The sequence below is a fragment of the Talpa europaea genome (genome assembly GCF_964194135.1).
Source record: "Talpa europaea genome assembly, chromosome: 5".
NCBI classification, from domain to species: Eukaryota; Metazoa; Chordata; class Mammalia; order Eulipotyphla; family Talpidae; genus Talpa; species Talpa europaea.
The window spans coordinates 55,170,683-55,189,037 of NC_140071.1; the positions used below are offsets into that span (position 1 = coordinate 55,170,683).

General features: G+C 34.5%; 1 protein-coding gene across 1 annotated transcript in view; it reads left to right on the top strand.

The window, feature by feature from the left end:
* ADAMTS6 (ADAM metallopeptidase with thrombospondin type 1 motif 6) overlaps positions 1-18,355 on the top strand; it is a gene marked incomplete at both ends in the record, with an annotated part of 225,092 nt that overhangs the window by 154,285 nt on the left and 52,452 nt on the right. Inside the window, 4 exons of the mRNA XM_084234291.1 lie at positions 3,439-3,541; positions 6,220-6,353; positions 7,914-8,037; positions 8,531-8,611. Of these exons, the coding sequence (XP_084090417.1) occupies positions 3,439-3,541; positions 6,220-6,353; positions 7,914-8,037; positions 8,531-8,611 (442 nt within the window). The remainder of the gene's footprint in view (positions 1-3,438; positions 3,542-6,219; positions 6,354-7,913; positions 8,038-8,530; positions 8,612-18,355) is intronic.

Below are 18,355 nucleotides of genomic sequence, written 5' to 3' on the forward strand. Positions count from 1 at the left end.
TTTATCAGAGCCCTATGGCTGGGATGTCCAGAAACTGGAACCATAGGGTGGGATTGGTTGCCTGAAGTTGGAGCCACCTAAAGATTCTGCTTCTGCTTAAGATGCTATCTGAGGTGGAGAGAAAATAGGAGAAGTCCTGTGGCTTTTCCCACAAGTGCTTTCCATTGACAGAACCCAACCAGACGCCAGCTGCACAGAAGCTTAGGAAATGGAACTTGCAGAGTTTGTTCCCCTGAAATGTAGAGCAGAGCAGGAGAAGGTTGAAGAATGAGTCTTAAGACATCTGGACCGAAGCCTGGCACAGCTGTTAATAGTTATGAATGCTACCGTATGCCAGGTACTGAACTAAATAGTTTACATGAATCCTCACCTAGGAGGTAAATTCCAGTATTACACCCAGTTTATAGATGAGGCTTGGAAAATTAAGTACGTTGCTCAAGGTCATGGATTAAATAAATGACTAAGTTAGAATTGAATCCAGACCTATCTTACTCCAAAATTTTTGCTTTTAGCCATCTCATTTTATAAATGAGATAAAGGTAATTTGGAGAAGATAAGAAACTTGCAGCTGGGTAAAGATGGGGCTAGGTCTAGAGCCAAGTCACTCCTATTAAGAGTAATATCTTAACAGAGCTAAAACTTTATGCTGTTATTGTAGCATTTAGAGAGTGTCCGGAGGAGGTGGACAGATGAGAGCAGCATCCTTGTACCCTGGAACTATTACTAAACAATCTTTCTATACTCATTTTACTCTGTTATAAAATGAGATTTTTAATTGTAACTATTTTATTAGAGTGTTGAGAGATTTAATAGATAATACATTTAGAGCCCTCTGAATATGCGCCACAGAGTAAGTACTTAAAGTAAATGCTAAGTAGCTGATGTTGTTAGTATTTTTATTGTGCTGACCCTGGGAATCATCATCATGGGATAAGAGTAGATCAGAACTTTTATGAAGTGCTTTGTTAAATAGTACAGTCCTCCTATTGGGATCTTTGACTCCTCATCTCTTTAGGACAATCATTACAAGATAATCAAGAATAGGGTTTTTGTTTTGTTAGCTTTTTAAGTGATTAGCTTTCAGGATGCCTTATTTTGTTAATTCAGGGCTTTTTTATGTACCCGTGTTTATCTATGAAATGTCAGCAACTCTTATGCTTCCACATAGTTCCTTTCTTTCATCTAGCATGGCCTTTTTCCAACTATTCCCAGCATAGGATCTTTTCCTTCCTGTGCTGGTGACTTGACTTGGCTTCATTCTTTATAGTTCTTTCCCCCTGCCTCCAACCCAAAGTCCTTTTTCTTTCTTAAGTAGCTCAAATTCCTACAGTAAATAAAGAATAAGTATTGTAATATGTTGTTTTAATTCTTATAGTATGCTCAAGATTTTCTTCTCCAATAAGTATTTCCTGAACTAATCATATGTTACATTGGTCTTTCACTATATATAACACCTGTAGGCAACCTGTAATAAGTATATATCATACACTTATTTCCTGAAATTGTTTTGTAGCTTTTCTGTCTGCATCTTTTTTCTCTGACTATATTGAAAAGTTTGCTTGGACAGACTTTTAGGTGGTTGGTGCTTTACAAATATTTAAGTATTATGTGAAAATATGTGAAAAAGGGTTACAAGTTTCTTTTATTTTTTTGAGTTGATGATATTTACTTTAAACCTAGTCTTGTTGCATGGTAAAATGTCAATGATAACCTTAGAAAAGGAAAGCTTTCCTTTAATCTAAATGTTGGCAGAGACCATAAATCAAAAGACATGGAAAGTGTGTGCTTCCAGTATGATGCACAAAGCAGCATATTTAGAGTAGTTATTTTTCATTTTTTAAAAGCAAGCAAGAAGGGTAATTTGACAAGTAGAATTTTTAGTCTTGGCATTGCATTGTTATTTTAATGTGCAGAAAATATTTTTTAACGATTTATTTATTTATTTATACAAGAACTGGGGTACAGGCCAGAGGTGCGGGAGAGTGAGAGAATTCACCAGAGCCAGAGCAGGGAGCAGAACAGGCAGACGACACTGAAAACATTGCTGAGGGGAGCAGTGGGAGAGACAGGAGAGGTCTGCCATGCCATGTGGGTATCTCCCTGGGGGGCTGGGAATCGAACCTGCACTGCAGAGGCTGCGGACAGCTTCACAGCACTGCGCTCAACCCACTGCGCCACCGGGGAGACCCCAGAAAATATTTTTAAATACACACCTCATGACATAATGTAAACATGCTACCACTATTTTCAGAATCTGAGGTTTTGGACTTGATATGGTAAAAATCTGAACCACAGTATATAGGACGTAATGATGTACGTTGTGGTGTATTATTTTAGCACATGCTTCAAGGGACCATTTATAATGTACTGATCTCAGAAAACCATATAAAGCAAATGGTAGAGACCCAAGGGAGGGAGTAGTAAAAAATGTCCTCAAAAGGATCTCTGAGAATGTTTGTAACAGTCTTGTCATTTATTCACAATTAGGAATTTTATCTAATGAATTTTTCTATGCATCTATATTTAAGGTAAACGTTTTCTCAGTTTTGCAAGAGCTTTACAAAATTTTGCTTTTTAAGTGCTCAGCTGCAGAGCTCTAAAAGATAAGTCAAGTTAGGTCATATTGCTCAAATGCTATGTTATAGTTTTAATACTTTATGAAATTAAAAATTGAAGTTAAGCTGGCTCTGTGGTTAAAAAATTTAGTCAGAAGCAGCATTCAAAATTGTTAAAACAAGTCATCTTCCCTTCACCCTCTTAACTTCTTCACCTCTCCCAGGCATGTGCATGTTTTAAACCAACTTAGTATTTTAGTTTCTGTGATGTTACCACATTAAATGTAAATCTTGATAAGTTCAAATTCCTTGAATTTAAGGTGTTTAAATTTGAGGCCTAGCATTTTGCCCCATTCATTCCACATCTTAAAATATGGTTTTTGTCAGGGCTAGACAGTAAACAGCAATAGTAGTAGGAATCTAAACCACAATTAATACTGCTGAATGTCATGTTACAAACCTGTCTCTTGGACCCTTAAAATAGTTGGGAGTAGCTGTGGCAACTGGACCTCAAATACTGTTACCAAAACGGATTCTGTGTTTTAGTTTCTCCCCCTAGTTTTTATGTGTGTTTATAAGGAGATACCTAACTGATTGATTGCTAAGTAGACTGTGACATGTGTCTGAATATAAAGTTATATGGAAACTGTCTAACACTTAACTTTATTTAAATTACTTCAGTTATTTCTTCTGTGGCTACAATTATAATTCAGACACTGTGAATACAGATTGTAAAACAGTAAAGCAAATGCAGAATTAAAATGAAAGAGTAAGGCAGAGAGCTAATATGACAAGAGTACAGCAATTTAAATTTTAGCGACATTGTCCCTTGATTTTGGTATTTTTCAATAATCATACCATTTATGATTTTATTTTATTTTAGCCATGTCCTTTGGGGGCCCGAGATTTTCGAGAGAAACAGTGTGCAGACTTTGACAATATGCCTTTCCGTGGAAAGTATTATAACTGGAAACCCTATACTGGAGGTAATGTATAACCTGGCAGAGCATTCATTGTGCTTGAGAGTTGCAAATATGAAAGAATAAATACACACACATACAGTCATATACATGCTAGCAAAAATTAGTGTTTGCAGATCAAAGCAGGGAAGTGCTAATAGTACAATAAAGGTCTTGTGTTTTAGCTTCCTTGGAAAAAAGTTTATATGGTAGTACCAATGATCAGAAATCATTTTAAAAAGCCTAATACTATTTAACAAGGTACAAAGATCCTAGAAAGTATATAAAAACAGATATTTTTGAGCTCTTGAGACTTCCTTAGGAAATATGAAATTATATAATTACCATTTCTAATCATTGAATAGTTAGAATTATAACACATTATATCAACATAAAAACAAATTATAACAACATAAATAAATTCAAGAAGCCAGTAAATTCTGAGTTTTTTCTTCGTCAAAAGTTAGTAATCCAGGGCCTCCCCTTGTGGCGCAGGCGGTTGAGCGCCGCGCTGTGAAGCTGTCCGCAGCCTCTGCAGTGACATTTTGATCCCGGCAGGCCGACAAGGGTCCCACATGGCAAGCAGACCTCTTCTGTCTCACCCGCTGCTCCCCTCAGCAGTGTATTTCACGAGTCTGCCTGTTGTTTCCTTCTCTGTCTCTGGTGAATCCGCTCACCCTCCCACGCATCTGGCCTATACCCTGGTTCTTGTATAAATAAATAAATAAATCTTTCAAAAAAAAAAAGTCTAAAAAAATGTTAGTAGTCCATAGATTATTATTATTATTCTTTTGTGGTGCTGGTAAACATTTTTATTTTTTAATTTGGTTATGTATCAAACACCAATGTTTTGTAGTCAAAAAAGGTTTTCTTATGTTCCCAAAATACGAACTAGATTTTGTTAAAATTTTCTCTTGGAAAAATTTAATGTATAAAAAAAAAAACTTGTTTGTTTTACTAACATCTTACAATAAAATTTATTCAACAGAGAGCAATGCTAACAGAATTTTACAGTGACAGGTGTATTATTCACCTCCCACAGTTAGTGATTAACATTTTACTCTACTTTCTTTATGACATATCCTGTCATCTGTCTATTCATTATCCATCCTATTTTTTGATTGCATTTCAAAGTAAATTGCAATCATGAATATGCTTTTTTTCTACTCAGATGCATAACACTAACCACAGTTCAGTATTTATTTTCTTTTTTGTCCTAAGGTAAAATTAAGCACAATGAAATGTACAAATTTTAACTGCTTTTCCCTGAGTTTTAACAAATGCATAGACCTGTAAACTCCTATTGAGATATAAAACATTACTACCTCCAAAATTCTCATAATCCTCAAAGTCTTTCCACGTCAATAGCTGCCTCTACCTACTTCTTCCAAGAAACAACTACTGTTCAGATATTTTTCTTAACCTCTATTCTATTCATTTTGCCTATTCTAAAGTATCATATAAATGAAATCATGCCCTATTTAATCTTTTGTGCAGGGTTTCTTTAATATTGATGTTTTTGAGAGTCATTCACATTACTATGTGTGAAAGTCTTTCACTCCTTTTTATTGTTCAATAGTATTCCATTGTAATGACCATATATTTTTTCATTCTGCTCTTGATGGACCCCTGAGTTGGTCCTAGCTTCCAGCTACTATGAATGAGCTGCAATGACATTCATTTGTGTACAGGTTTTTCTATGGGCATATATCTTTATTCTCTTGTGTAAATACTTATGGTTTCTGTTGCTGGGCAATTGGGTATGTATGAGTTTAGTTTTAAAAGAAATTGCCAGATGTTTTTCCAAAGTATCATATCACACTCCTACCAACATTGTATGGGTGTTCTTTTTGCTCCACATCCTGGCCAACATTTGTTATTATCAGTCTTCTTTTGGTGACTATATAATGGTATCTCAGTGCAGTTTTAATTTATATTTCCTGATCATTGATTATGTTCAGCACATTGTCATGTGATTTTCGACCATTCTTACCTTCTTTTGTAAGTTATAGTATATGTGCTATTTGTTTTTTTTAAATCACTGATCTTTATGCCTATTAGTTCTATTAGTTCTTCACATCAACCTTTAAAAATACAAATTGCAATGACAAAATGAAAATTCTCTACTTATATGCATTTAGTCACAAAATAAAATTATTATATCTAATTCATTATTCCAGTTTAATGCTATATCTGATTTTATCTTTGACATAATTATAAGAATTTTTCTCAAACTAAAATCACATTCGTGGAATATATGTTTACAGCAGGTACAAATTTACTTTTATTTTACAACTACCATATTCCTACTTAAAGTAGAATAGATGTACATGTCAGTAGTCACTATTTGTTGTAAGTGTTATTAAGTCTCCTTAAACTTTAATTCCTTAATAATTTTTCAAAAATCTCCCCCCCCCATCTATTTGTTTCAACATTTGGGTCAAAAATCCACTGTGAAGCCTTTTGATTTAAAATATATTAGAAATATGTATTGAAAATGCCTGAAAAACTTAAACCTAACACTCTTTAGCAGGCTCTTTTTCATGTTGCACTAGCAATGAAAATAAACATAAAATTTTGGAAGAGGAGAAAACCAGTAATAGGAAATGTTGTCTGTGTGAATCATAAATTTCTAAGGATATTGAATTCTTCTAAATTTCTTGAAGAACCACTTCATTTATTTCTCTTCTACTGTATTTGTCCAGGTGGGGTAAAACCTTGTGCATTGAACTGCTTGGCTGAAGGTTATAATTTCTACACTGAACGTGCCCCTGCAGTGATTGATGGGACTCAGTGCAATGCAGATTCACTGGATATCTGTATCAACGGAGAATGCAAGGTTGCTCGGACTATGAATTTCATACCTTTTTCTTGAGGCTTTTGGAACTTGCCTTTTTTCCTCAGATAGTACCTGCTAATCATTCTATGCCCAGTTTTAGTAAAGAGAGTTATGCTTTAGAGAGATTTTCAATTTCCAGTGAGAATGATATAAAGATAGAATGGACCATTCGTATTCAAGTACCATGCAAATGTGATTTATTCTGTTGTTCTAATTATGTTTATAGTGATGGCTAGAACTAAGAAAATATTTTGGACATTAATTTCTGTTATTCTTCTGTTCTGTTCACAAACAATATGATAGAAAAGAGAAGGAACAAGGATTCACTTTTGCTTCATGTGGCTACCATATGTTCTCATTGGAAAGATTATTTGATATATTTCATAGAATAATTTTTCCTCAAAGTGTGAAACAGTTATGGGTCCTCCTTTTTGACTTTTTTGAAGCATTTACAATGGTTTTAATTATAGAGTTAGACTTTACCTTATTAAAGAATTTACTTTAGAGAATTAGCCAGACTGGTTGAAATTGTAAAAGTAAGTCTGTGCTCTTTTCTTAGACCTGTGTTTGAATCTTATCATAATAAGAAAAGCCACAAAACCACTGTTTTCATAGCATTTTTTCCTTGTTTGTTTTTGTTTTACTTTAAAGAGAAACACAAAACTAAGCCCTAGAAACTGAGAAAGAAGAGATAAAAGCACTATTACACTAAGTCTCATAATTTCTTACAAAAGTTTTTGTCCTGGCTACTTGTCTACAGATGTTTCTGATGATCCTGTGTGTGTGTGTGTGTGTGTGTGTGTGTGTGTGTTTACTGTTTTTACTTCAGGAAAGAATTATTCTGTGACAGTATTGTTTTTGTAGATAACAAGACCTAAGTACAGATGAGATTACATGGCTGGTACCAATGATTAAAGTTCAAATGTACAAATTCAAATGTCAAAATATGTACAAAAAGTAACTACATGAAAAATTTGCATAAAAACATAAATTCACATTTTTATGATTAAATGCAAAATGAAAAGGTAGAATTTCAGCTTCTAAAATTGCATGCTTGCTTCTCCACTTTGTCTATGGCAATTTTATTTAGCTAGTGGAAACAGGTATTCAATTTTGAAGATTTGCTCGGCTATGGATTCCACAACTAATCCTTGACACTAACAACTGGATATCCAACAAAATCAGTTATTTAAAAGGGGTAAACTATATTGCTCATTCAAGACTGTGGAGGACCATGTGCCATTTTCCTTAGTTCTTGCATTTCTTAATTGAGGCATAAGTAAAAGTCCATTACTAACAAATTATAACATCTTAAGAATTGGAGCATGGTGTCTCTAAATGAAGAAACCTAGGTTAGAAATATAGGTATTCATTCCTGGGGGATCAGATTTTTTTTTTCCCTCTAAGCTTTTAAAGGTAAAAGTGGAAAGAGGAAAGTATTTCCTGGTTTGATTTCCTTTACTGGAAATCAATAAGCAAGTAAATAAACATATTCATTTGGTCAGTTGTGGTTCTTAGAATTCCTTTTTTGAAACACTGAATATTCTTCTTTGTTTTCAGCATGTAGGTTGTGATAATATTTTGGGATCCGATGCTAGGGAAGATAGATGTCGAGTCTGTGGAGGGGATGGAAGCACATGTGATGCCATTGAAGGGTTCTTCAATGATTCGTTGCCCAGAGGAGGTGAGTGTGTAGAGAGAACGCTTCCTCACACCTCTGGTGTACTTGGAATAGCCAAATATTTGACTTCCCTCCCCATATTTTTAGATTTCTTAGGCACACAATGATTTTTCCCCAAATTGTTTTTAGCCTTGTAAGTATTGAATGTGGCTTTATGTAAGATATTTTAAGGAATTATTATTTCCTTTCACTTGACTTCATTTAGCCACATTTCTTTAAGTTGGGAATTTCCAGAAGTGTTGATGTGAGTGAGGGTAACCATAAACCAACATACATGTTGAGGTTTTGAAGATATATTAAAATAATTTTAGAAAAAAAGGAAAAATATTCTAAATACGTTCATGAACCCAAAGGGGAATTTGCCAATATTTCATAATTTATAAAATGCAAAGTCAAAGAAAGAATGGAAGACTAAGGAAAGTGTTATACTAAATGGTTATTAAATACTAATTTTCTGACCAAGGCTGCTTATTACTGGCTATTTTCTGTTTTCCAGGCTACATGGAGGTTGTGCAGATACCAAGAGGGTCTGTTCATATTGAAATCAGAGAAGTTTCTGTATCAAAGAACTATATTGGTAAGAAAAGTATTTTGCTAGATTTTAAAAAGTAATTAGGAAAACAGTGCAGTATTACAGAGGAAAAGACGTAATACTTTGAGATAGTATGATAAAATGAAGGAATTTTCCAATTTTATAGGACCACATGTACGACCTAAACAGCAACAACAAAAATATTAGTTTTTAACTTACTCTTCATGGGTTGGTTCTTTGCTTTATTAAGATAAATTTTATTGAGGTATAATTTACATATAGTGGACAGTTCAAAGAGTATAAATGTATATACATCTCTCTCTGTGTATCCAAATAAATACCACAACCATGGCATAGAACATTTCTATGGCTCCGATACATTCTCTCATTACCCTTTGCTGTCAAATCCTTCCCAGCCTTAGCATCAGGCAAACACTGCTTTCTTTTCTGACATTGTGTGTTTTACTTTTACTTTTTTTCTGAAATTTTACACAAATGGGTATCATATGGTAAGTACTCTTACATCTGAATTTTTTCTCAGCGTATTTTTGAGATTCATTATATTATTGACTGTATTTGAAATTTATCCTTTTTATTTTTTTAATTTTATTTTTATATTCCCCATACAATTGCAACCCCTTTATTTTGACCCCATTCTCTCCTTTCCCCACCTCCCACCCCCCATAATATGTATCTGGTTCATAGTTGCTTGTTGATTTTGATTTTTTCTTTCTTGTAGTTATTCATTTTCCTGGTCCCTTATTTAGGTTTTCTAGATTCCTGCTATGAGTGAGACCATCTGGTATTTTTCTTTTTCTTTCTGGCTTATTTCACTGAGCATGATCCCTTCTAGCTCCATCCATGTTGGTGCAAATTGCATGTGTTTATCTTTTTTGAATGCTGAGTAATATTCCATGGTGTATATGTACCACATCTTCTAGATCCAGTCATCTATTTTTGGGCATTTGGGTTGTTTCCAAAGCTTAGCTATTGTAAATAGTGCTGCTATAAACATACGGGTGCAGGTGCTCTTTAGAATTGGTGTCTCTGTGTCCTTTGGGTCAATACCTAGGAGTGGATTTGCTGGATCATATGGGAGCTCTATCTTTAGTAGGTTGAGGAATCTCCACACAGCTCTCCATAGTGGTTGGACTAGTTTGCACTCCCACCAATAGTGCAGGAGAGTTCCTTTTTCTCCACATCCTCACCAACATTTGTTGTTGCTAGTTTTTTTAATATGTGCCATTCTCACTGGTGTGGGATGGTATCTCATTGTGGTTTTGATTTGCATTTCCCTGATTGCAAGTGATGTTGAACATTTTTCATATGCCTGTTGGCCATTTGTATTTCCTCTTGAGAGAAGTTTCTTTTTAGCTCTTCTGCCCATTTTTTGACAGGATTATTTTCTTTGTTTTTGTTGAGTCTCATCAGTTCTTTGTAGATTTTTGTGATCAGTCCTTTATCATTATTGTTGGGTGCAAAATTTTCTCCTAGTCGGTGGGGTTTCTCTTTGTTTTGGTTATTGTCTCTTTTGCTGTGCAGAAGCTCTTTAATTTAATGTAGTCCCAGCTGTTGATCTTTGCCTCCACTATCACTGCTTTGGGTGATGTGTCTGTAAAGATGTCTTTGAGGTGCATGTCATGTAGTGTTTTGCCTATATTTCTTTCTACATATTTTATGGTTTCAGGTCTTAAGTCTAGTTCTTTAATCCATTTTGAGTTGTTTTTTGTGCATGGTGTGAGGTAGTAGTCAAGTTTCATTCTTTTGCATGTAGTGACCCAGTTTTCCCAGTACCATTTATTGAACAAACTTTCTTTGCTCCAATGCATATTCTTTGCTCCTTTGTCAAAGATTAGTTGACCATAAATCTGTGGGTTTATTTCTGGGTTTTCTATTCGGTTCCATTGGTCTGTGTGTCTGTTCTGGTTCCAATACCATGTAGTTTTGATTATTATGGCTTTGTAGTATAGTTTGAAATCTGGGAGAGTGATGCCTCCATTCCCTTCTTTGTTTTTCAGGAGGGTTTTGGCTATTAGGGGTTTTTTGTGGCTCCATATGAATTTCATCAATATTTTTTCTATTTCTTTGAAGAATGACATTGAAATTTTAATTGGAATAGCATTGAATCTGTAGATTGCTTTTGGTAGAATGGCCATTTTGATAATGTTAATTCTTCCAATCCATAAGCAGGGGATGTCTTTCCATTTCTTTGTGTCTTCTATTTCTTTTAACAGTATTTTATATTTTTCTTTGTATAGGTCCTTTACTTCTTTTGTTAGGTTTATTCCCAAGTATTTGATTTTTTTTGTTTCAATATAAAAGGAATGGTTTTCTTGATTTCTTCTTCTTCAGATTTATTGTTTGTGTATAGGAAAGCTACTGATTTTTGTGGGTTGATTTTGTGTCCTGCCACTTTACTAAACTGATTGATGAGTTTAATTAGTTTTTCTGTGGAGTTTTTGGGGTTCTCTATGTATATTATCATATTGTCCGCAAATAGTGATAGTTTGACTTCTTCCTTGCCTATTTGGATTCCTTGTATGTCTTTCTCTTGTCTTATTGCTCTGGCTAGGACTTCCAGTATTATGTTGAAAAGCAGTGGTGAGAGTGGACATCCTTGTCTTGTTCCAGATCTTAATGGGAATGCTTTCAGCTTCTCACCATTGAGAATGATATTGGCTGTGGGCTTGTCATAAATGGCCTTTATGATGTTAAGGTATAGTCCTTGTATCCCGAGAATTTCAAGGGCCTTTATCATAAATGGGTATTGTACTTTGTCGAATGCTTTCTCAGCATCTATGGATATATCATATGGTTTTTATATTTCTTTTTGTTGATGTGTTGGATTACATTGATTAATTTTCAGATGTTGAACCATCCTTGTGTCCCTGGAATAAATCCTACTTGGTTGTGGTGAATTATCTTATTACTCTTATTATTCTTTTGATTTCTACTGAGTCTGTTGTGATTTCTCCACTTTCATTTATAATCCTATTTATACGTGCTTTCTCCCATTTTTTCTTTGTGAGCCTTGAAATTCATCCTTTTTATTGCCATATAGTATCCCTTTTTCTGGAGAAACCATGCTTTGTTTATCCATTCTCTTGTTGATGAATATTTGGGTCATTTACAGTCTTTGACTATTATGAATAAAAACTCTTTAAACAGTCATAGAAATGCTTTGTATGAATATGTATTTCCACTTCTCCTGTATAAAAACCTTGGAGTGAAATGACTGCATTATATAAGTACTTGTTTGACTTTATAAGAAATCACTAAACTGCTTCCCCAATTGGTTTTATTATCTATATTTCCATCTGTAATGTAGAAGAGTTTCAGGGGCTCCTTTGGCTGTACATGTTTGTCAGTACTTGGTATTATCAGTCTTTAATTTACCAATATATTTTGGGGCCTCTCTGGCGGCACAAGGGGTTAAGACACAACCTATGAAGCTATCTGCAGCCACTGCAGCACAAGTTCGATCCCCAGGCAGGGAGCTACGCACATGGCACAGCAGACATCTCTTGACTCGCCTGCTGCTCCCTTCAGCAGTGGATTTCAGTTAATCTGCCAGTTCTGTTCCCCACTCTGTCTCTGGTGAGTCCTCTCACCCCCCACACCTCTGGCCTCTTTTTTAAAAAAGACAAATATTTTGTCTATTTTTAATTATTTTTTATTGTTATGAGTCCTTATATATGCTAGATATAAGTCTCAAAATATCTTTTGTGAATATTTTCTCCCAGTCTGTGGCTTATTCTTGTTCTTAATGATGTCCTCTAATTGTGATGAACTTTAAGTGATTAATTTTTTATGTTTTGTGCTTCATGTGCTACCTTAGAAATTTTGCATACCCTATGGTTGCAAAGATCATCTTCATATTTCATCAAGAAATTATAGTTTAGCCTTTACATTTAGATATACAATCCATTTTGAGTTTTTATAAAGGGTGTAAAGTCAGGATTGAGGTTCAGTGTTTTTTTTAATATATGTGGGTTTTCAATTACTATAACACCATTTGTTAAAAAGACTAAATTCCCTCACTGAATTACCATAAACACAATTTTTTTAGAGATCAGCTGAACAGGTATGGATCTATTTCTGTTAAATCCCATTGAAATACAATTTCTCTCCTTATAACAAAACCATATTGTATTTTTTTATAAAGTACAATTGACATATAGCATATTAATTTCAGATGCATAACATACATTATTAATAAATAAATACATTATTAATAGTTTCCCACTAAGTCTTAAAAATAGGAAGTGCTAGTCCTCTAATTTGTTCTTTTGCAAAATTTTCTTTGCTTTTCAATGTCCTTTATATTTCTCTACATATTTTGGAATTAATGTGTCAATTTCTATAAAAGGTGAGTAAATGGAATCTATAGAACAATTGGAGGAAAATCGAAATCTTAAAAATATTAGTTTCCAATATATGAAAAAATTTACCTGAATATTATCTTTTTATTTGTTCGCCAATGTTTATTTTTTAGTGTACAGATTTTGCATATTTTTTTCTTAATGGTTTTTCTAAATATTTATCACTAATTTTTTTTTTTAAAGATTTATTTATTCATGCATACAAGAACCAGGGTATAGGCCAGATGCGCAGGAGTGTGAAAGGATTCACCAGAGACAGAGAGGGGAATAGAACAGGCAGACTGACCAAAATACTCTACTGAGGGGAGCAGCGGTGAGACAGGAGAGGTCTGCCGCCCCCATGTGCGTTTCTCCCCTGCTGGCTGGAATCGAACCTTTGCTGCAGAGGCTGCGGACAGCTTCACAGAGCAGCTCTCAGCCACCTGTGCCACCAGGGGAGGCCCTATCACTAAATATTTAATGTATTTTGATGATATTTTAAATGGTATTTTTAATTTTATTTTTTAGTTGTTTGTTATTGCCTAAGAATACAATTAATTTTTTTTTTATTCGACTCATATGCCTGTCTAGACTCACTCACTACTTCTAATAGTTATTTTGTAGATTTTTTTTTGGATTTTCAACACAAATTATCAAATCATCCTTTTTTAAAGGCAATTTCACTTCTGTCTTTCCAACTTTTATGCCTTCTATTTATTTTTTATTGCTTTTTTTTAAAGATTTATTTATTTATGCATACTAGAACTGGGGTACAGGCCAGAGGTGTGGGGGGTGAGAGGATTCACCAGAGACAGAGTGGGGAACACAACAGGCTGGCTGACTGAAATGCACTGCTGAGAGGAGCAGTGGGCAAGTCAGGAGAGGTCTGCTTGCGCCATGCGGGTTGCTCCCTGGCTGGCCGGGAATCGACTTGTGCTGCAGTGGCTGAAGATAGCTTCATAGGTTGTGTCTTAACCCCTTGCACCACCAGGGAGGCCCTTTCTATTGCTTTTATAATAGGCCTTTGGTATACTGATGAATAAAAGTTAGGTGACCTGTAATTCTTTTATCATTATTGATTTTAAAGGGTATGTGTTCAGTTATTTTACCATTGAATATGATGTTTACTAGAAGACTTGTGTAATTTTTTTTTACAAGGCTGAAGTTCCCTTCTATTTCTAATTTTTTGAGAGTTTTCTTCATAAATGGGTGTCCAGGTTTTCCATATCTATTTCATCATCATGTCTTACTGTTTTCTCCTCTCCCTTATTAATACAGTAAATGTATTGATTGGTTTTCAGATGTTAAATCAGTCCAGCATTCTTTGTCATAGTGTGCAATCCTTTCTATATATATTATTACAATTCATTACTAAAATTCTGTTAGGAATATTTATCTTTTTATATCTGTGTTCATGTCTTCTTGGTAATATCTTTATTGCCTTTCATATCACCATAAATCTGACCTCATAAAATGAGTTGGCAGTGTTCTTTTCTCTATTTTTTAAAGAGTCTGGGAAAAATTGGTATTATTTCTTAATGTTGGATAGAATCTAATTATAAAGCCATCTTTACTGGAATTTTATTAATGGGAAGTTCTTAAAAAAATCTAAATTTCTGTAATAGCTATAAAATTGTAGAATTTTTTGATATAAAGTTTTGTATACTATTCCCTTATTATTCTTTTAGGATCTCTGGGGATGGCCCTTATTTCATTCCTTGCACTGATAATTTGCATATTCTTTTCCTAATTATTCTAATGAGGGACTTACTAATTTTGTTGATCTTTTCAAAGATCAAGCTTTTGGCTTGGATAATTTTTTTTGTTACTTGCCCACTTTCAATTACATTGATTTCATTCTTTATTTCCTATTCACCTTATGTATTTGTTATTTTTCTAGCTTCTCAAGATAGAAACTAATGATATTGATTTTAAAAATGTTTTTCTGCTTTAAAATAAACATTTTGCGCTATTAATTTCCCTCTAAGCACTGCCTTAGCTTCATCTCAAATGTTTTGAAATCTTGGTTTTCATTATGTCATTTAAAAATATTTTCTGGGCCTCCCCAGTGGCGCAGCGCTTGAGCACTGGGTTGCGAAGCTGCCCGCAGCCTCTGCGGCACCGGTTTGATCCCCGGCTGCTCCTCAGCCACCAGAGGAGGGTCCCACATGGTGTGCAGACCTCTCCTGCCGCCCGCTGCTCCCCTCAGCAGTGTACTTCGGTCCTTCTGCCTGCTCTGCTCCCTGCTCTGGATCTGGTGAATTCTCTCACCCTCCCGTGCTTCTGACTGTACCCAGTGCTTGTATGTATAAATAAATAATAAAAAAATAAATAAAGCTTGCCTCTTCAAAAAATTTTCTTAACTTCCCTTATGACTCATTGCTTGTAAGGTATTATTAATTTCCAAATATTTGGGGGCTCCCAGATCTTTTTTGTTACTGTTTTGTAATTTAATTCTATTTTGCATATTTTCCATATGCACTTGATAAGGATGTATATTCTGGATAGTGGGTTTGATATTACATAAATACCAGTTAGATTAATGACTGAAAGTTTTGTTTATTTTTTCTATATTCTAACTTATTTTCTGCCTTTGTGTTTAAGCAGTGCTACTAAAAGTTTCTTGTTGAGATCTCCATCTAGAATTATGGACTTACTTACTTCTCTCAATTTATAAGATTTTGCTTTATTTAATTTGCACATCTGTTGTTAGGTATATAGATATCTAAGATTGTTAGATATCTTGATATAGTGAGCATTTTATCATTACCAAATGTTCTTTACCTCTGAAAATATTCTTTGACCTGAAGTCTGATACCAAGCTGGCCATCATATTTCTTCTGATTAGTATTTCCATGCTAAATGTTTTTCCATTCTTCCACTTTTCACATGTAGGTATCTCTGAATTTAAAATATGTCTCATAGACTGTGTAATTTGATTTTGATTCCTCATTGTGCCTAACAATCTTTGCTTCTTAAATTGTAGTCTCTAGAAGCTGGGGGAAGAAACCTTGAAAATCTTTTTTCTGTAAAGTTCAGATAGTGAATATTTTCAGTTTTACAGGACATGCAGTATTTGTGATAATTCACTTTTGCCATTTTAGGGGAAAGCAGAGAGAGGTGGATTTTGGTTTTTTTTTTTCCCCTAAAGAGTGATGAGTAATTTATCAACGAGCTTAATCTTTTTAAACCTTGATTTTGAGTTTTGTTTAGGTGAGTTTAGAACAATTGTTATTTTAGAGCCTGCTCAGCCATACTACGAAGGGATGATTCCTCTTTGGTCTCTAGTGAATGCCCTGGTAGTTGAAACTCTCTGAATTCCACTCTGGCAATTGTTCTACTTATAGGTGACTAGTCATTTTTTGGGGTGGGGAAGAGAATAAAAGGGGTCTGGATTTATAATATTTTATCATATGCATACACAGATTACATTCAGCAACAGATTTCCTCATTCTGGTGTAGTTTTCTGGCTCTTCAAGTTGAAGTTACCTTAGCCTTCCCAATTTCTGATCTCTGTCTTCCAATTCAATGAAACCACCATGACCTGCTTGGCATCTCCTGTTCTACACTGACAGAAAATGATTTCAGGAAGAGAGCTATGACTCACCTTGTTTCCTTTCTTGCATGTTTCACAGTCCTGGCCAATGTCTAAGGACAACTGATTCATATATTTTATGAGTCTTGTAGTTGTTTTCAGTTGGTGGGCAAGTCCAGCACCAGTTATTTCAACATGGAAAGAAATGGGAAATCTGTTTATTTGATGATTTATTCTTTCAGGAAGATTTATACTCCCTAGAGACCCATAGTAAGACTTGAATGATTGTTTATTCCTTTCAAAATATCATCTCGTTTCTGTTAAATCTTTTAAAAATGAGAATACATCCAGAAAGCTTCTTCAGGTAGAACATCAGTATTATCAGGCTCTTCCTTCCTTTATTTAAGGAGATTCCTTTATTTTTACACAGTGCATTTTTACTCGTTTCTATGTCATGAAAACTCGAAACAAAATCAAAATTTCTAGCATTAGATTTTTATTTTGACAATTCTCTGTCCATAATGCCATACCCTCCTCCCTTATTCAGCTCTTATTCAGTTTTTCTTAAATGCTTGGTGTTTTAAGAACTACATTATAGCTTCCACAAACATGAGTTAACGGCCCTTCATTTAGTATTTGAGATAGTGGAGAGAATTCAAATTGAAGGAGGATTCAAGCTGTAGGGGACTTTTTTTTTATTTTTATTGTTACAATTTCCTATTATAAAGGTTCAGATATCCTTATAATCTTGATGTTTTTATGAGATAGTAAATGATTGTGAGAGCTGAAAATAAATTTTTAAATACAAGTAGAATCCAAGACCAAACAATCCTTAAACTTGGTTGACATATTCCTGTCTCAAAGGTTAATTAGATTTATTTTTTGATATATGAATCTTCACAATATATCTCAAGTCAAGAAAGTACACTTTATAGCTGCCAGACAGATGTAGGGCGGGAAAGAGGGGTAAGATAGAAATGATCTATAATAATAAGAACAAGTGGTAGAAATCTAGAGTCAAAAACTCTCTATACGGGGCCTCCCTGGTGGCGAAGGGTTAAGACACAACCTGTGAAGCAATCCACAGCTACTGCAGTATGAGTTCCATTCCCAGCCGGCCAGGGAGCAACCCACATGGCACAGCAGACCTCTCCTGATTCGCCCGCTGCTCCCCTTAGCAGTGTACTTCGGTCAATCTGCCTGTTGTGTTCCCCACTCTGTCTCTGGTGAATCCTCTCACCCCCCTGCATCTCTGGCCTGTACCCCAGCTCTTGTGTGCATAAATAAATAAATCTTTAAAAAAAAAAAGCTCTCTATACCATGAACTTTTCAGCCCTTTTATGCTGTTTGTTCATCTGATCTGATATAAACTTTTGAAACATTATCATTCTAACCAAAAATCAAACTGACGTTTTTGTTACTATCAAAACATGATACATTATGAAAATCATTACTGTCATTTATTTATAGGAACTTTTATATAGCAGCACAAGAACCCTTTTCTGTCACATGTTTCAAAGTTTTTATACCTTTTTCTTCCTGTAGAGGTTTTAAAAATTATGCATGCATATGTCCTAATCATTTCCTTTATGGTTTCTGAGGTTCTTGCCATACTTAGAAAGCTTTCCATATTTTAATAGCATTTTCAAAAGTTTCTTCCACATCTTCTCCTGACATTTTATACTCTTACAAAGTTTATACTAAAATACCTGGCATTTACTCTTTCTTTTTTTAAAACTTTTTTTTATTGAGGTGTAATTCACATAACATAGAACTATTTTAAAGATTCCATTAAGCAGTTATTTTCATTTTGCCTATTCCCTAGCCTTTAGCCAACACCAGTCTGCTTTCTGTCTCTATGAATTTATCTCTTCTAAATATTTCATATAAATG